We start from the raw sequence: 20,747 nt of genomic DNA, 5'->3' as shown, positions 1-20,747 counted from the left end.
GGTCCTATGCCTCCTGTACCTTTTCCATTCTCTGTTGCACTTAGTTTTTGCCTCCCTACACCTTCGGGTAAACCAAGGACTCGTTTTGGTCTTCCTATTATTTCTGTTTCCCTTGGGAACAAAACTTTCCTCTGCCTCCTTGCACTTTGTTGCCACATATTCCATCATCTCGTTTACTGATTTTCCTACCATTTCTCTGTCCCACTGAACCTCCTGCAGGAAGTTGCTCATGCCTGTGTAGTCCCCCCTTTTATAGTTTGGCCTGTCCCCTTCAGTTCCTGTTACCTTCTCCACTTGTAACTCTACTATATAGTCAAAACTCAGAACCACATGATCGCTAGCTCCAAGGGGCCTCTCGTAAGTGATGTCCTCAATGTCTGAACTGCTCAGGGTGAACACAAGATCCAGTCTTGCTGGCTCATCCTCCCCTCTCTCTCTGGTTGTGTCCTGACATGTTGATGCATGATGTTTTCAAGTACCACATCCATCATCTTGGCTCTCCATGTTTCGGGACCCCCATGTGGCTCCAGGTTTTCCCAGTCGATCTCCCTGTGGTTGAAATCCCCCATTACCAGTAACTTTGCTCTGCTCGAGTGAGCTCTTCTTGCCACCTCAGCCAGTGTGTCCACCATCACCCTGTTGTTTTCTTCGTACTTCGTATTTCGTATGTGTGTGTGTGTGTGTGTGTGTGTGTGTAGCCACTGGATGGCGAAACGTCTACAATAAAGATACCCAGATGTTGCACATGTACTTTTCCGTTCAATCTACATTTAAAACTTTCACAGAAGTTCTCAAATCAGAGGCGTTAACGTCATTTTCTATCACTCATGATCGGTTATTCATGGGAGACTTTACTATTTCGATGGGTATGCCTTCGTACATTCTCCAATTTCTGCTGTCAACTTCTAGGAAACAGATGTAGGAGTGTCCATCTACGTTTTACAAAATAAACGATTTTTTCCCATTTGTGAGTGGGGGAATAACTTGCTATATTACATTCCAGGGGTATTAGCGAGTTCCCATACATAGCTGCGGTACGACCGTGCTTTCATACATAACTAGGTTCACGGCTTGTTCTTATACATAACTGGGGTACCAGCTTGTTCTTATACATAACTGAGGTACCAGATTGTTCTTATACACAACTGGGGTACCAGCTTGTTCTTACACATAACTGGGGTACCAGCTTGTTCTTATACATAAGTGAGGTACCAGATTGTTCTTATACACAACTGGGGTACCAGCTTGTTCTTATACATAACTGGGGTACCAGCTTGTTCTTATACATAACTGAGGTACCAGATTGTTCTTATACACAACTGGGGTACCAGCTTGTTCTTACACATAACTGGGGTACCAGCTTGGTCTTATACACATCTGGGGTACCAGCTTGTTCTTATATACATCTGGGGTACCAACACTCATACAAAACTGGGGTACTAGCGCTTACGCGTACGACTGGAGAGACCAGCGTGGGAGTAGCCAAGGGTAATGTTGAGACAATTTGCGACCAGCGCCGTCCAGCCAGTCTGGTGCGAGGCGCCGCACCCACGACCGCTCTCACCGTCAAAATACTCATGGAACAGCAGTAAGCTACGGTAAGCTGGGTCCTCTCGGTACGCATCGTTACCTCCTGCCAAAGTTTGGAAATTATTGTAAATATCTGTTTACAACAGAAGACAAACATGATATATTCAGCATAAATTATTTTACTGTTATTATTATTATATAATAATATTTAGAGTTGCACTTGTGTCCTTTACGTATTATATTTATGAGAGAAAATGTAAACCCTTAGAGTTTCAACAGAGGGAAGGATAAATATGTTTATAACGAGACAAACATGAGATATTAAGCAGACATGTTATTACGAGAGGAAAGGTAAACCCGTAGGGCATCAACTGAGGGAGGAATAAGCAGCTCCAAATTCCCTGCATCAGGAAGTCTCCAGTCAGTCAAAAATGTCATGCAACAAATCTTGCTTATTATAACTAATTTGAGTGATATAATTACTCCGACGTCAGAAAGATTGTTATAGAAAAAATAACATATGACACATACTCTAATTTTTTTTTTTCACGATCGTGTCACAAGCAAAAACAATCCTATTTTTTTTTGGGGGGGGGGAAGTGTATCTTGTGACTCCGGCTCCCTTCCAGGGAACTGGATCTGTGCTCCAGTTCGCTGAATTAAGCTTGAATGCCTTCCCCTTTCCCCCTCACAGGCGCTGTATAATCCCTGCGGATTTAGTGCTCCCCCATAATAATAATAATAATAATAATAATAATAATAATAATAATAATAATAATAATAACCTTGTGACTCAAAGTAGTCTATAAAATTACCCAGATTATAAATGGTTCTCTTAATTAGACGCTACGTAATTAACGCTACTAGTGTAAAATACAAATGTACTGGTAAGCATCATAACTAATATAATCCAGTTCGTTCCCTCGGCAAAAAAAAAAACGCAATGTATTTTTAAAAACAAATATATCGGTTAATAATCAAATGTGAGCCGCTTAAAGACGTCAGTTCTACATTACATCGTACGCAGCAATTTTCCGGTTAATCCAGCCGTTAAAGGAATAAGTAAGCTGGATAATCAATGGATTTGTTTGATCTTATAACTGCTGGTGAGGGAACTAGCGCCGGTGAACTACAATCACAACGTTGTATATATTGCTAACGTGTAATCTATCGGCGCCCCAGTGAAGACTTAGGTTGTGAGAGTTGGTGTCCCCGAGGTAATTAGGTGATACAAAGCAGGTATACGAGTTCTGAACGTCCTCGCTTACCTGTCTCCTCTGACACAAAAACCCAAATTGGTGCGCAAATGTGTTGAGGACATTACCGTCAACAATCAGCAGAGTACACAGTAATGCATGGATCAAGTTAGGTAAGATTTGTCAGGAAACAGGACAATTGTTTCCGAACGCGGGCATTAGTCATATGATGACCCACAGGTGGAAATTTTGGTCATCTGACCAAGGTCTTCCGCAGCCTTACCGCTCCGCCCCTCAAAAAATTATGATTATGATTAGGCTGAGAAGAAACAAAAGGTTTTTCTTATTTATTTTTTTATTTTGGGGGGGGGGAAGTAAAGGTCCAAGTTCTCTTGAGTTTTGGGTTTGTTAGTGTGTGTACTCACCTATTTGTGGTTGCATGGGTCAATTCACAGCTCCTGGCCCCCCGCCTCTTCGCTGGTCACTACTAGGTCCACTCTCTCCCTGCTCCATGAGCTCTATCGTATCTCTTCTATGGTTCCTGCCTCCACTACATCACTCTCTACATTGTTTCACTTCCTGACAACTCTATGACTGAAGAAATACTTCCTAACATCCCAGCGACATATCTGCTTCTTCAACTTCCAGTTGACACCTTGTTTTGTGTGTGTGCATGTGTGTGTGTGTGTGTGTGTGTGTGTGTGTGTGTGTGTGTGTGTGTGTGTGTGTGTGTGTGTGTGTGTGTGTGTGTGTGTGTGTGTGTGTTTCATACCGCAGACTTATTTTCCATTTACCCAACGAGACGAAAGTCTGTTGCACATAACCACGACAGCCATAAAAATACCTCCAAATTATTATCAATTTTCCAATTGTGCGAGATTCCGACAGGGAGATAGTGTCCCTTCCGAGTGATAGATGGCGTTGCTCACAACACAACTGCTTGTGACGTCACGTAGTGTCTACTCTCGGGGTGATCACTTTCCTCCCTCGGTCTTTATTAATTATTTAACAAGTTTACCTTGTATATAAAAGGATACATTAACTATACTCAAAGTATAATTAATTATTTTTTCCATTATAAATTGAAATTTCAAATACATTTTGTTGATATTTTTTTACATTGACAACAATGAATAAGTGATAATACTAGTACTGGTGTTTCTTAGTTACTCTATCATCCATATTCCTTCGTAAAAGTTACTACTACTACTACTACTACTAAAACTACTACTACTACTACTACTACTACTACTACTACTACCGCCGCCATCATTCCAGGTAAGAAGAAAGCCAAAACCTTCTTCTTGGTTGTAACCAACATTGTATGTAATGATCTGTGGTCAGGGCCTCGCACAGAAATACTTTCCATGGGTGAAGAACAACTAATAAAGTGCAAATTACTGTACAGAGGTTCCTGCAGAAGACTAGGTTTTACACAGTAAGTGAAGAGACAAAAAATTATACTGTTTATACAGCGCTGTATGACCCTTGTGGGTTTAGCGCTTAGTTATAATAATAATAATAATAATAATAATAATAATAATAATAATAATAATAATAATAATAATAATAATACAATGTTTACTGAAAACTAATCACTGCTTCGAAATGCAAAAGAGCTCAAATGTCCCCCTGTTGTCCCTTTCCGTGGGCGTCCATGCTAGTGGTGACTGATTTTGTAAATGTGAGTGTCAGTGATCTGACATAGGAAGGGTAGTTAGGTGTTATTGATGGTATATTCGTCAGTGAACAACAGTGTCTCCTGGCATGGATCTCAAGTCAGAAGATGACTTGTTCAGCAGTTAAGCATAGACTGGTCAGCTAGTTCCCCCACTCTGTACATAAGAAACAAAATGCTGTTTATGGCATTTTATTGTCGAGACAATTAACCCACTAGCAACTTGAACAATTCACATAGTGAACAACAACACATGGGGGAAATAGGGATTGTATTGTTATTTGTGTAAATAACGCCACAACCTTCACTCTGTGCTTATTTACTAAAGGCTGTCACAAAATCCCCCCTCAAGGGAGGTTCCGTGACGCTGGTGAGGGGCTCTTGAACTAGGGAATTGGATCTGTGCTCCAGTTCCCTGAATTGAGCCTGAATGCCTGCCTGTCAGCGTGCCTCGTTGTGCTCCGGGTTTTCTCGTGTTTTCACGGTCGCTCTTACGTGCTAGAACTTTATTTTGTGCCATCAATCCTATACGATACATCCCTCTAGCGCCTGGAACCAATCTTGGGCGGAAAACATTATATACTGAGTCAAAAAAGGAGAATTAGTGTGCACTACCTAGCAGAGTTTACTGCCAGAGGGGAATAATAGGCCTGAGTGCCGTGTGCAAAATAATAATAATAGAACTTTTCTTTGTCAGAGGAAAGAAAGTCTCCCTGATAACATTGTGTATACATAGTGTATAGTGTATACTACAGTGGCTCCCTAGTATAAATAATAGTATATAGATAATAAAGGTTAAAGTGTCATTTGAAAACAGGTGAATTTGTAAATGAAGTGATAAGCCTATAGAGGCAGGTGCCAGAAGTCGCCAGAAACTTACCACCGTGGTCACCTGTTTTAATAATCTTCCTGGCCTGCTAGTGTACTCGCATATAATCTAGTGATACCAGTGAATAGCAGAATACAGTGTTGTAGTAGCAACTAACCAGTATTATAATGGTACTTAGTGGAGTGGAGTGACTTTCATTAGTTTCTTTTTTCTTGAAATACCAGACGTATACTGTGACTTTCATATAACCTGTAGTTACCAGCGGTCGCAATATACACAACGAGAAGCAATTATTATTACAGAAAAAGCGTCCTTCCTCCAAAATTTCCACCAGTCAACTATAGTGATAATATAGCATTTACTGTGGTGGAGACGAAAAAAAACTAGAAAAGCCAGATACAGCGATTGATAAACAAGGGTTGAGGCTCGACCGTTCGTCACTGTAGGAGCTGCCAGCAATCACCGGGTCTTCAACACGCAAGTTATACTTTTGTATCAATCAAATCACATATTACTCGGGTAGATAATTTCCAGTAGATCCTTCATGTGTTAGCCCAAATCACCGACCAGTATGTTTTAAATAAGTGACCCACTGATCAGATCAGACTGTTTCCGAACCCTTGACTGGTCCGAACCCTTGACTGGTCCGAACCCTTGACTGGTCCGAACCCTTGACTGGTTCGAACCCTTGACTGGTCCGAACCCTTGACTGGTCCGAACCCTTGACTGGTCCGAACCCTCGACTGGTCCGAACCCTTGACTGGTCCGAACCCTTGATGATCCGAACCCTTGACTGGTTTCAAACGGATTCGTTGGACAATAAAGCAGACTGTAAACGGATGGGGTTGTAGGCGCCGTTATCAAACACAAACAATAAATATAAATCAGGAACGTACACGGTAAGCTGTCCAATATACAAGTACAGTTAGAAATAGAAATATAAATAGCTAGAGCTTCATTTAAGGAGGTTATTAATAGAGTATTCAAGAGGTTGCTAGAAGAATTACAGTAAATCAACCATTCAAATAATTATGAAGCTCTGTGTAGTCTGCAGTCAATCAAACAAACGGGCTTCCACATGGATAAATTGTCATTTTTGTGGAAATTGGTGTCACGCCCCTTGTGCAGATATCCAAGAACTAGCTACAAGAAGTATTAAAACAGGGAAGTGTTTTTGGGTATGCCCAAATGAGATAAATCTGTGGACTAAAATCACAAGGGTATTAAAAGAGGATAACATCAAAGCTGGTTTCTTTTTCTGTCTCATAAACACGCTAAGATAACAGGGATATCTTGCTACTCCTACTTACACTTTGGTCACACTTCACAGACACGCACATGCATATATATATATACATACATCTAGGTTTTTCTCCTTTTTCTAAATAGCTCTTGTTCTTTTTTATTTCTTCTATTGTCCATGGGGAAGTGGAAAAGAATCTTTCCTCCGTAAGCCATGCGTGTCGTATGAGGCGACTAAAATGCCGGGAGCAATGGGCTAGTAACCCCTTCTCCTGTATACAATTACTAAAAAAGAGAAGAAGAAAAACTTTATAAAACTGGGTTGCTTAAATGTGCGTGGATGTAGTGCGGATGACAAGAAACAGATGATTGCTGATGTTATGAATGAAAAGAAGTTGGATGTCCTGGCCCTAAGCGAAACAAAGCTGAAGGGGGTAGGAGAGTTTCAGTGGGGGGAAATAAATGGGATTAAATCTGGAGTATCTGAGAGAGTTAGAGCAAAGGAAGGGGTAGCAGTAATGTTAAATGATCAGTTATGGAAGGAGAAAAGAGAATATGAATGTGTAAATTCAAGAATTATGTGGATTAAAGTAAAGGTTGGATGCGAGAAGTGGGTCATAATAAGCGTGTATGCACCTGGAGAAGAGAGGAATGCAGAGGAGAGAGAGAGATTTTGGGAGATGTTAAGTGAATGTATAGGAGCCTTTGAACCAAGTGAGAGAGTAATTGTGGTAGGGGACTTGAATGCTAAAGTAGGAGAAACTTTTAGAGAGGGTGTGGTAGGTAAGTTTGGGGTGCCAGGTGTAAATGATAATGGGAGCCCTTTGATTGAACTTTGTATAGAAAGGGGTTTAGTTATAGGTAATACATATTTTAAGAAAAAGAGGATAAATAAGTATACACGATATGATGTAGGGCGAAATGACAGTAGTTTGTTGGATTATGTATTGGTAGATAAAAGACTGTTGAGTAGACTTCAGGATGTACATGTTTATAGAGGGGCCACAGATATATCAGATCACTTTCTAGTTGTAGCTACACTGAGAGTAAAAGGTAGATGGGATACAAGGAGAATAGAAGCATCAGGGAAGAGAGAGGTGAAGGTTTATAAACTAAAAGAGGAGGCAGTTAGGGTAAGATATAAACAGCTATTGGAGGATAGATGGGCTAATGAGAGCATAGGCAATGGGGTCGAAGAGGTATGGGGTAGGTTTAAAAATGTAGTGTTAGAGTGTTCAGCAGAAGTTTGTGGTTACAGGAAAGTGGGTGCAGGAGGGAAGAGGAGCGATTGGTGGAATGATGATGTAAAGAGAGTAGTAAGGGAGAAAAAGTTAGCATATGAGAAGTTTTTACAAAGTAGAAGTGATGCAAGGAGGGAAGAGTATATGGAGAAAAAGAGAGAAGTTAAGAGAGTGGTGAAGCAATGTAAAAAGAGAGCAAATGAGAGAGTGGGTGAGATGTTATCAACAAATTTTGTTGAAAATAAGAAAAAGTTTTGGAGTGAGATTAACAAGTTAAGAAAGCCTAGAGAACAAATGGATTTGTCAGTTAAAAATAGGAGAGGAGAGTTATTAAATGGAGAGGTAGAGGTATTGGGAAGATGGAAGGAATATTTTGAGGAATTGTTAAATGTTGATGAAGATAGGGAAGCTGTGATTTCGTGTATAGGGCAAGGAGGAATAACATCTTGTAGGAGTGAGGAAGAGCCAGTTGTGAGTGTGGGGGAAGTTCGTGAGGCAGTAGGTAAAATGAAAGGGGGTAAGGCAGCCGGGATTGATGGGATAAAGATAGAAATGTTAAAAGCAGGTGGGGATATAGTTTTGGAGTGGTTGGTGCAATTATTTAATAAATGTATGGAAGAGGGTAAGGTACCTAGGGATTGGCAGAGAGCATGCATAGTTCCTTTGTATAAAGGCAAAGGGGATAAAAGAGAGTGCAAAAATTATAGGGGGATAAGTCTGTTGAGTGTACCTGGTAAAGTGTATGGTAGAGTTATAATTGAAAGAATTAAGAGTAAGACGGAGAATAGGATAGCAGATGAACAAGGAGGCTTTAGGAAAGGTAGGGGGTGTGTGGACCAGGTGTTTACAGTGAAACATATAAGTGAACAGTATTTAGATAAGGCTAAAGAGGTCTTTGTGGCATTTATGGATTTGGAAAAGGCGTATGACAGGGTGGATAGGGGGGCAATGTGGCAGATGTTGCAAGTGTATGGTGTAGGAGGTAGGTTACTGAAAGCAGTGAAGAGTTTTTACGAGGATAGTGAGGCTCAAGTTAGAGTATGTAGGAAAGAGGGAAATTTTTTCCCAGTAAAAGTAGGCCTTAGACAAGGATGTGTGATGTCACCGTGGTTGTTTAATATATTTATAGATGGGGTTGTAAGAGAAGTAAATGCGAGGGTCTTGGCAAGAGGCGTGGAGTTAAAAGATAAAGAATCACACACAAAGTGGGAGTTGTCACAGCTGCTCTTTGCCGATGACACTGTGCTCTTGGGAGATTCTGAAGAGAAGTTGCAGAGATTGGTGGATGAATTTGGTAGGGTGTGCAAAAGAAGAAAATTAAAGGTGAATACAGGAAAGAGTAAGGTTATGAGGATAACAAAAAGATTAGGTGATGAAAGATTGAATATCAGATTGGAGGGAGAGAGTATGGAGGAGGTGAACGTATTCAGATATTTGGGAGTGGACGTGTCAGCGGATGGGTCTATGAAAGATGAGGTGAATCATAGAATTGATGAGGGAAAAAGAGTGAGTGGTGCACTTAGGAGTCTGTGGAGACAAAGAACTTTGTCCTTGGAGGCAAAGAGGGGAATGTATGAGAGTATAGTTTTACCAACGCTCTTATATGGGTGTGAAGCGTGGGTGATGAATGTTGCAGCGAGGAGAAGGCTGGAGGCAGTGGAGATGTCATGTCTGAGGGCAATGTGTGGTGTGAATATAATGCAGAGAATTCGTAGTTTGGAAGTTAGGAGGAGGTGCGGGATTACCAAAACTGTTGTCCAGAGGGCTGAGGAAGGGTTGTTGAGGTGGTTCGGACATGTAGAGAGAATGGAGCGAAACAGAATGACTTCAAGAGTGTATCAGTCTGTAGTGGAAGGAAGGCGGGGTAGGGGTCGGCCTAGGAAGGGTTGGAGGGAGGGGGTAAAGGAGGTTTTGTGTGCGAGGGGCTTGGACTTCCAGCAGGCATGCGTGAGCGTGTTTGATAGGAGTGAATGGAGACAAATGGTTTTTAATACTTGACGTGCTGTTGGAGTGTGAGCAAAGTAACATTTATGAAGGGATTCAGGGAAACCGGCAGGCCGGACTTGAGTCCTGGAGATGGGAAGTACAGTGCCTGCACTCTGAAGGAGGGGTGTTAATGTTGCAGTTTAAAAACTGTAGTGTAAAGCACCCTTCTGGCAAGACAGTGATGGAGTGAATGATGGTGAAAGTTTTTCTTTTTCGGGCCACCCTGCCTTGGTGGGAATCGGCCGGTGTGATAATAAAATAATAAAAAACATCAAAGCTGCTTTCATAAAAAACCTGGAAGCTTTCTACAACAGATGGGAACATAAAAAGTCTGGGCTGAATGGTACTGCCCTTGATACTGGCCATGTAGTCAGAAACTGTAAGGCTGGAGGTGATGTCCTGGCAGTCGGTAAATGTGGGGCTGATAGTGCTGTCCTGGGAGACAGTAATGGTGAAGCTGGAGGTGCTGTCCTGGAGACAGAATGGTGAAGCTGAAGGTGCTGTCCTGGGAGACAGTAATGGTGAAGCTGGAGATTTTGTCCAGGTAGTCGGGAATTATACGCAGGAAGGAATACATATAAATGACCTCATAGGGGACAGGAGCCGTAGTGGGGAAACAAGTGTAGTCAAAGATAAGATAAAACCAATATTGCAAACTAGAAATACCACAGGAAATAGCAAACAAGAGGACTCCACTAGCAATAGTGAGGATATATTACCGAAAACAACTGGTGGGAGCCCCATTGTTGGTGCTAGGGAGGATAGGAATAAGACAGGTAAACATGCACCAACAGGGAATACAGTCACAGAAACCCAAGGCAAACGGAAACCAAGCCTGTGCACATACTATGCACTTGGTATCTGCAGACATGGGAAATCTGGAAAAACAGACAGGACGTGCAACTATGACCACCCTAGAAAATGCCGTGCCCATATGAAAACAGGAAAATGCAAACTCCCTTCCTGTAAGCTTTTTCACCCTGAAATGTGTACCTCTTCAGTACAGGAAAGACAGTGCTATAACTTAAATTGCCAGGCACACCATCTAAAGGGGACAAAAAGATACAAAACATCCAGGCCATGGGAAAACCTGGGTAGCCACAGCCACTCAAGAGGGAGAGGTTTTTTAGTGCCAGGAAGGAAAAAAAACTGGCAGGAAATGGCAGAAATCGTACACCAAATCCATTCATTCCTGGAGTGGAACCACAGTCGATGGTCTCCACTCCATACCAACAGATACAGATACTAATGCCGGAAAAAAAAATCCCCCCCCCCAGTACCAACAATACCACCAGTCCGATGACATTCTTCTTTGCAAATATACAGGGTCTAAAGCCAGCAACAAACAACAAAATACCTTTCATCCGTGGGCTGCTTGCAGAGGCAAAGGCAATGTTCGCGGCTTTCACTGAGACCCACATAAAGGATCACTTGGACAACGAAATATGGATCCCAGGTTACAACCTATACAGATGTGACAGAGTGAACAGGCAAAAGGGACGGGTTGGCCTGTACATTGCAGAGTCACTTGTTTGCACAGAACTGCTTAATGCCTCAAATGATGTAGTGGAAGTTTTAGCAGTAAAGGTAGCGAACCAAAACCTAGTCATTGTGGTAGTCTACAAGCCTCCGGATGCAACATCCCAGCAATTCCAGGAACAGCTGTTAAAAAATGACCACTGTCTGGAAAATCTTCCAGCTCCTGCACCCAACATCTTGCTCCTGGGGGATTTCAACTTAAGGCACCTAAAATGGAGGAATATAGCAAATAATATTGTTGCAGTAATAACACCAGGAGGCAGCTCTGATGAAAACTCACACTCACACGAGCTTTTAAATCTCTGAACAAAATTCAATTTAAACCAGCAAATAATAGAGCCTACTAGACTGGAGAATACACTTGACCTCATCTTCACTAACAACGATGATCTGATAAGAAATGTCACCATATCAAAAACAATATTCTCAGATCACAACATAATTGAGGTTCAGACATGTATGCGCGGAGCCCCAGACCGACATAATGAGACTAGTCACGAGAGAGCATTCACCAAATTCAACTTCAATAACAAAAACATAAAGTGGGACCAAGTAAACCAAGTCCTAACCGATATAAGCTGGGAAGATATATTAAGCAACACAGACCCCAACTTATGCCTAGAACAGATTAACTTGGTGGCACTCGATGTATGCACAAGGCTTATTCCTCTAAGAAAAAGGAGGAGTAGATGTAAAATAGAAAGAGACAGGCGCTCCCTTTACAGGCGACGGAAAAGAATAACAGAGCGGCTAAAAGAGGTCAATATATCTGAAATGCGTAGGGAGACACTGGTCAGAGAAATAGCAAGCATCGAACTTAAGCTAAAGGAATCTTATAGGAGTCAGGAATCGCGGGAAGAACTAAAAGCCATAAATGAAATCGAAAGAAACCCAAAGTATTTCTTCTCCTATGCCAAATCAAAGTCGAGAACAACGTCCAGTATTGGGCCCCTACTTAAACAAGATGGGTCCTACACAGATGACAGCAAAGAAATGAGTGAGCTACTCAAGTCCCAGTATGACTCAGTTTTTAGCAAGCCGCTAACCAGACTGAGAGTCGAAGATCAAAATGAGAGAGCCACAAAATTTTTTATGATAAATGACATGTCCATGCACTCTGCCCCAGGGCCAGACTCATGGAACTCTGTGTTCATCAAGAACTGCAAGAAGCCCCTATCACGAGCCTTTTCCATCCTATGGAGAGGGAGCATGGACACGGGGGTCGTCCCACAGTTACTAAAAACAACAGACATAGCCCCACTCCACAAAGGGGGCAGTAAAGCAACAGCAAAGAACTACAGACCGATAGCACTGACATCCCATATAAAAATCTTTGAAAGGGTCCTACGAAGCAAGATCACCACCCATCTAGAAACCCATCAGTTACACAACCCAGGGCAACATGGGTTTAGAACAGGTCGCTCCTGTCTGTCTCAACTTTTGGATCACTACGACAAGGTCCTAGATGCACTAGAAGACAAAAAGAATGCAGATGTAATATATACAGACTTTGCAAAAGCCTTCGACAAGTGTGACCATGGCGTAATAGCGCACAAAATGTGTGCTAAAGGAATAACAGAGAGTAGTAGTCAACAGAGTAAAGTCCGAGGCAGCTACGGTGAAAAGCTTTGTTCCACAAGGCACAGTACTCGCTCCCATCTTGTTCCTCATCCTCATATCTGACATAGACAAGGATGTCAGCCACAGCACCGTGTCTTCCTTTGCAGATGACACCCGAATCTGCATGACAGTGTCTTCCATTGCAGACACTGCAAGGCTCCAGGCGGACATCAACCAAATCTTTCAGTGGGCTGCAGAAAACAATATGAAGTTCAACGATGAGAAATTTCAGTTACTCAGATATGGTAAACACGAGGAAATTAAATCTTCATCAGAGTACAAAACAAATTCTGGCCACAAAATAGAGCGAAACACCAACGTCAAAGACCTGGGAGTGATCATGTCGGAGGATCTCACCTTCAAGGACCATAACATTGTATCAAACGCATCTGCTAGAAAAATGACAGGATGGATAATGAGAACCTTCAAAACTAGGGAGGCCAAGCCCATGATGACACTCTTCAGGTGAAATTGCTGACCTAGAAAATGTACAGAGAACCTTCACGGCGCGCATAACGGAGATAAAACACCTCAATTACTGGGAGCGCTTGAGGTTCCTAAACCTGTATTCCCTGGAACGCAGGCGGGAGAGATACATGATTATATACACCTGGAAAATCCTAGAGGGACTAGTACCGAACTTGCACACGAAAATCACTCACTACGAAAGCAAAAGACTTGGCAGACGATGCAACATCCCCCCAATGAAAAGCAGGGGTGTCACTAGCACGTTAAGAGACCATACAATAAGTGTCAGGGGCCCGAGACTGTTCAACTGCCTCCCAGCATACATAAGGAGAATTACCAACAGACCCCTGGCAGTCTTCAAGCTGGCACTGGACAAGCACCTAAAGTCGGTTCCTGACCAGCCGGGCTGTGGCTCGTACGTTGGTTTGCGTGCAGCCAGCAGTAACAGCCTGGTTGATCAGGCTCTGATCCACCAGGAGGCCTGGTCACAGACCGGGCCGCGGGGGCGTTGACCCCCGGAACTCTCTCCAGGTAAACTCCAGGTAATTCCCCCCTCCTCCAACTTGTGCTGTTTAACTTGACTCACGAAATCGTAATGACACGATTGCAAACAAACCATACTACGGACGGGGATAGAACCCGCTAACGCGACGGTCTGGAGTTTTGAGACTCTCTGATCACGGGTTCTATCCCCGTCCGTGGTATGGTTTGCGCTGTATAATCTACAGGTTTAGCGCTCCACCATAATTGTAATAATTACAATGTCACAGAGCCACTGTAATATCCTCCCACACTCTAAAACAAAGAATCATTATATAGCAATATATCATAAGCTACCGAGTGCCATCGACATCAAAGAAAAGATACAACATATACCAATAACTTGATGGACACTAATCTTGAAAAGAAAATATCATTTTATGATTTCAGGTAAAAAAAAATGCGAGTTTATTCGCCAATAAATAATCTGAGTGCCAAGATAATTCGGCTTACCATATGTTAAGTCAAAATACAATGGCTGACAACACGCTAGCAATCTTGAGAAATTAACGTAGTTTCCCCTTACTCCGAGCACATTACCTGTCGTATGACTTAAGAGTCTCAAAACTCCAGCCCGTCGCGCTAGCCACTAGACCAGCTAGCCACAATACCTGTGACCGATTTCGAGGGTTCTTCTACGTTTCCAGCCCAGCCTGAAGCCAGGCTTGCTTACTAACCCGCCTGTTCAATTTGGCTATTTGTGCTCGCGACTTGCAGGCCAACGTAGCCCTCACAAACCAGGCTGATCCAGCACCTCCTTCAAAACTTCTAACTTCGTTCTACTGTTTTCCATTTCCGCTGGTGATGTGTTTGTGCTAAGAGAATATATTCCCTCAATGCTAATCAAACAACTTTTTAACGGGGTCAACCGGTAAGCCAGTGGAAGACCTCGGTCAGATGACCAAAAGCTCCAGCGGCTGGTCATCTTATAAGTCCCGCTTCAGGAAACACTTGTCCTGTTTCCTGACGAAACTTACCTAACCTAACCTATTAGGGCTAAGAAACTGATTACCTCAAAATTATTTTTCCACTCATCCTCCCTCCAGAATTTTAATAACTTAATATTTAATATTTAACTTATGAAGCCTGTTGAGCAGGCGATACGTTTCGCCAAACGTAAAAACAAAGATATTCATTATGTATTTTTATAACTTTTTGTCTGACTTTTGCTGCTAACTAGACAATCACTTTAAAAACTGCTGCTCATCGTATCTCGAAACGTCAAGTGTTGGTTAAATAACAAAGTTCACTAATTGTGTTGTGTCCGGACGGATTGTGTTAACATCGTAACTGTGACACTTGTGGACTGTGTATGACTATTAGTATCTCCAGGACTCTGTGAGACATTCACTTATTATTATTATTATTATTATTTAAGGGGAAACGTTTATTTCGCAAGGGTCATACAAGTTCCCTGGTAATGGGAGTCAGATTCAATCTCAGGAAGTTCCTCTTTTATGTTCCTCCAGGAAGTTCCTTCACCGGCATCAAAGAAAAACTATGAAGGGTATTTTATCTCTGTAAACAATAAAAACTGAGATAATTTTGCCAGCGTCGATGAATTAATACAAACGGGCAAACACTATACACCAACGCTGTTATTATGTCGAGCTAAAATAATACCCGCAAAGCCAAGGAAAAAAAAATCCAAGGAATGACGTTGGTTCACTTTTCTACGTCACGGGGGCGTGTCTGCCACTGCTGCTGGGGGGCGTGTCTACCACGGCTGATGGGGGCGTGTCTGCCACGGCTGATGGGGGTCATGTCTGCCACGGCTGATGGGGGGCGTGTCTACCACGGCTGATGGGGGGCGTGTCTGCCACGGCTGTTGGACTCTGGAAGTGGTAATCTCTCTGAAAATTGCGGCGATAGAGCGTTCTCATGCTGCGAAGTGCAGCCAGACACGAGAACGCCAACTCGTTAAGCAATCAAGGGCCGGCTAACACTTTCCCAGCGAAAGTGCCAGGAAACACGATATAGCTGACATTGAGCCGGAAATACTGAACACGTCCCTTGCTAAATTGTACAACATGTAAACTACGATCCCTGCATTGTCATTTCTAAGTTCTCTAAAATAGCAACAGTAATACAAAATTAACCATTTTTTTGCTTCCTCTCGACCTTCTGTTGTTATAACAACGTGAAAGACCAGAAGTTATCAAAAAAAATAAAACTCTTAAGCACTTTAATTGCTCTCTTTAAATGTCTTAGCTCGACGGTCTGACGAGGCCATTACGCTACACTTGTGCATTTTGTTATTTTTAGAACTCCTGAGACTTGACCAGCGAGCGAGTCCACCCGAGCCAAGGTCAACACGTGTGTGTGTGTATGTGTGTGTTTGTGTTTGTGTGTGTGTGTGTGTGTGTGTGTGTGTGTGTGTGTGTGTGTGTGTGTGTGTGTGTGTCTGTGTGTGTGTTGGTCAATACAGGCAAGATGGTAATGGTTTAATACATTAGTTTTTTATTGGGAACATCATCAGTGTGCTGCGTTTTTATTCTCTGTAATAACTGCACAGCGGGGAAACAAAAGCTAGCTATGTTCCCAATACACAAATAACCCGCTTGTAAATGTTCCAAGTCAGACCACAACGTCGTCATAAGCTTCTTTTTCCTCAATGCGGGTTATTTGTGTATTGTTCCAGTCACAGTATTGTGGCTTGACGTTGTTTATGTTCCCTATAGTGTTCCGCTTCCCAGGATGATCTTCGTCCATCAAGTGGCGATAGCTGACAGCCTGAGCTGAGTGAATATAGAGAGGAGAGTTACGACGACAGCTAAATGAGTAGCGGTAATGTTAAATTAGAGTGCAGAAAGAAGGGATGGATCTAAATGTTCACATATATTCAAGAATTTTCTGGATTAGAGTAAAAGCGTGATGTGAGAAGTGGGTAATAAAAAGTGTATGTGCCTGGAGGTGAGAGAAGTGCAGATTAACACATACACACACATGAGTAGGAAAAGAGAGGCCCTAGTAACAATCAGTGAAGAGGTGGGGCCAGGAGCTATGACTCTACTCCTGCAACCACAAACAGGTGATTACAAATAGGTGAGTACATAATATGTATATATATATATATATATATATATTATTTATTATTTTTTTATTATCACACCGGCCGATTCCCACCAAGGCAGGGTGGCCCGAAAAAGAAAAACTTTCACCATCATTCACTCCATCACTGTCTTGCCAGAAGGGTGCTTTACACTACAGTTTTTAAACTGCAACATTAACACCCCTCCTTCAGAGTGCAGGCACTGTACTTCCCATCTCCAGGACTCAAGTCCGGCCTGCCGGTTTCCCTGAATCCCTTCATAAATGTTACTTTGCTCACACTCCAACAGCACGTCAAGTATTAAAAACCATTTGTCTCCATTCACTCCTATCAAACACGCTCACGCATGCCTGCTGGAAGTCCAAGCCCCTCGCACACAAAACCTCCTTTACCCCCTCCCTCCAACCCTTCCTAGGCCGACCCCTACCCCGCCTTCCTTCCACTACAGACTGATACACTCTTGAAGTCATTCTGTTTCGCTCCATTCTCTCTACATGTCCGAACCACCTCAACAACCCTTCCTCAGCCCTCTGGACAACAGTTTTGGTAATCCCGCACCTCCTCCTAACTTCCAAACTACGAATTCTCTGCATTATATTCACACCACACATTGCCCTCAGACATGACATCTCCACTGCCTCCAGCCTTCTCCTCGCTGCAACATTCATCACCCACGCTTCACACCCATATAAGAGCGTTGGTAAAACTATACTCTCATACATTCCCCTCTTTGCCTCCAAGGACAAAGTTCTTTGTCTCCACAGACTCCTAAGTGCACCACTCACTCTTTTTCCCTCATCAATTCTATGATTCACCTCATCTTTCATAGACCCATCCGCTGACACGTCCACTCCCAAATATCTGAATACGTTCACCTCCTCCATACTCTCTCCCTCCAATCTGATATTCAATCTTTCATCACCTAATCTTTTTGTTATCCTCATATATATATATATATATATATATATATATATATATATATATATATATATATATATATATATATATATATATATATATATATATATATATATATCTTGCTTAAATAGCAACACTCTTCTTGCCGAATAAGGCAAGCAAAAATTTGTGTGTGCAATAATTTCGCAAAAATCATTCTGAACCTAACGATAAAATATTTCATTGTGTTATTAAATTATTGTAAACTTATGTAAAATATATTTAGTTGGATTAGGCTAAATTAAACTGCACTTGTTATAAAAAGGTTAGGAATGTTTCCTAAGGTTCTTTTGGTACAAAATTTTTAATTTCTACATTAAAATAAATTAAGAATATATCTTTAAACGTATAAGAGAAAATTTTACGAAGGACTTAATTTTAAATAAGTGCTCGCTAATTGACCAGTTTTACCAATTCCTCCTCCGTCAGCCATGCGTGTCGTAAGAGGCGACTAAAATGCCGGGAGCAAGGGGCTAGTAACCCCTTCTCCTGTATAAAATGCTAAATTTAAAAAGAAAAACTTTCGTTTTTATTTTTGGGTCACCCTGCCTCGGTGGGATACGGGCCGGTTAGTTAAAAGAATATATATATATATATATATATATATATATATATATATATATATATATATATATATATATATATATATATATATATATATATATATATATATATAATGTGTGTGTTTTTTTACATATTCGAAACAGAATGTGGGTTGATTGTACAGTGAAGACAGACAAACATAGGACAGACTGCCATAGACAGTGAGATTTAGGGAACTTAAGTGAACATATTCCTTCACAAAATATTGTGTACTCCGTGATGGAAAGCAAAACAGAACGAGAAAAATGATAAACATTTACCAGCTTAACCTTGATGGAAGGTCAGAACGGAATCTCTCTCAAAAACTGACATCAGTACAAAATTTTATGTCTGCAAATAGTGTGGCGTCAGATGGGAATGCTGATAAACGATGAAATTCATTGTTTTTCTTCGAGTCAGCCGCTGGCAAGTTTTCACGTGGGGGGGGGGGACTGTATGACCCTCTCGGGTTTAGCTCTTATTTGGTTTATTGTTATTGACGAGGGGAGGCAAAATATCGGGGATGATTCTTGACCAAAACTATAGCTGGTTTTACCACAGTGAATTATTCCATGTCTCTGATATTCAGTTCGTTCTGTCCAAGTGGTAAATCATATTATCTCAGTGGTTAATATTATCTCAGTGGTAAATAATATATTCTATCCCAATGGTAAAGAATGCATACTATTAGGGGGAGGTAGAGCTGTATGACTCTTGTAGGTTTAGCGCTTTTCCGAAGTGTTTCGCCGGCACATTTGGCTTCTTCAGTCAAATGCAGGCGACAGTAGCGTTGGAGATAGTAGAAAAGATCATTTTTAATTGACCAGTCCCTCAGCCTTGACAAGGGGTCAGTCGCTCAGCCTTGACAAGGGGTCAGTCGCTCAGCCTTGACAAGGGGTCAGTCGCTCAGCCTTGACAAGGGGTCAGTCGCTCAGCCTTGACAAGGGGTCAGTCGCTCAGCCTTGACAAGGGGTCAGTCGCTCAGCCTTGACAAGGGGTCAGTCGCTCAGCCTTGACAAGGGGTCAGTCGCTCAGCCTTGACAAGGGGTCAGTCGCTCAGCCTTGACAAGGGGTCAGTCGCTCAGCCTTGACAAGGGGTCAGTCGCTCAGCCTTGACAAGGGGTCAGTCGCTCAGCCTTGACAAGGGGTCAGTCGCTCAGCCTTGACAAGGGGTCAGTCGCTCAGCCTTGACAAGGGGTCAGTCGCTCAGCCTTGACAAGGGGTCAGTCGCTCAGCCTTGACAGGTCGTCAGTCCCTCAACAATATGCGTTTCATTTATCAACTTTTCAGTGCTGTATACCACCAATACTACGAATTTTGTCCCGAAGACGCTGTACAACCACGGAATGTGAGGTGCTGAGGAAGGCGACCCTTATCTCCCTAAGGCAGGAAATAGGTGCGGAAATGTTGTGTATCATAAGTGTGGCTAACATGAAAAAATAAAAATATCTCTTTGAACCCCCTGAATTACAAATTTAATTTGTTCGGACATAAAGGGGATGCATGGAGTATTGATTTTGGGACGGGAGGAGGAGGAGGAGGAGGAGGGATGGAAATGGAGGGTAGAGAGGGAGTGACTACTGAAGATAGATGAATGGAGGAAGAGATGGTGAAAGCTTTATTTTGGGTTTAACCCGGACAGTTAGAGACCCAAGATAACTAAATACTGATGTCCATCACCGTAGTTTGTTTCTTAATGGGATCCTTTGGTTATCTTTCTCAGGATGAGACCCACACTAGTCTGCTGACGCCAAGGGACCTAACTGCTGTTGGGCAAACATGTCCGGCGTTTCCATTCGGCCCAAAATCGAACTCGGGTACATCGAGTGTAAGCTGAAGCCCCTAACACAGAGCTAATATAAGGAATGGGGAGGGTGGCAGGAAGGAAGAAAGCGAGAAATAGAGGTTAATGTAGAAAGACAGGCAGGAAGGAGTGGGGTGTAGGAACCATACACACACACGCAATTCTTGGAAAAAAACAATATCCCTATAGTGGATAACAAACACACACACACACACACACACACACACACACACACACACACACACACACACACACACGCAGGTCCAGGAGCTATGAATCGACCCCTGCAACCACAATTAGGTGAGTACAATTAGGAGAGTACACACACTTACACTCAACCGGATATACAAAATACAAGAGATAATGATATCTTACTTACCATTATCCTCGACTTACTAACTGCTCCAGCACTGATGACTCGCTGGATAAACAGTATTACACACCTTGAAAGCGTCGATTTTTTTATGTCAAATCAACTTATAA

General features: G+C 42.2%; 1 protein-coding gene across 1 annotated transcript in view; it reads right to left on the bottom strand.

The window, feature by feature from the left end:
• Positions 1-268: 268 nt before the first annotated feature.
• LOC128700588 (uncharacterized) overlaps positions 269-20,747 on the bottom strand; it is a 91,497-nt gene continuing 71,018 nt past the window's right edge. Inside the window, exon 19 of the mRNA XM_070098939.1 lies at positions 269-1,633. Within this exon, the coding sequence (XP_069955040.1) occupies positions 1,440-1,633 (194 nt within the window). The 3' untranslated portion in view covers positions 269-1,439. The remainder of the gene's footprint in view (positions 1,634-20,747) is intronic.

The sequence above is a fragment of the Cherax quadricarinatus genome, chromosome 65 (genome assembly GCF_038502225.1).
Source record: "Cherax quadricarinatus isolate ZL_2023a chromosome 65, ASM3850222v1, whole genome shotgun sequence".
Classification (NCBI taxonomy): Eukaryota; Metazoa; Arthropoda; class Malacostraca; order Decapoda; family Parastacidae; genus Cherax; species Cherax quadricarinatus.
The sequence above is the reverse complement of the archived record's forward strand: the minus strand, read 5'-3'. Positions and strand labels throughout refer to the sequence as shown.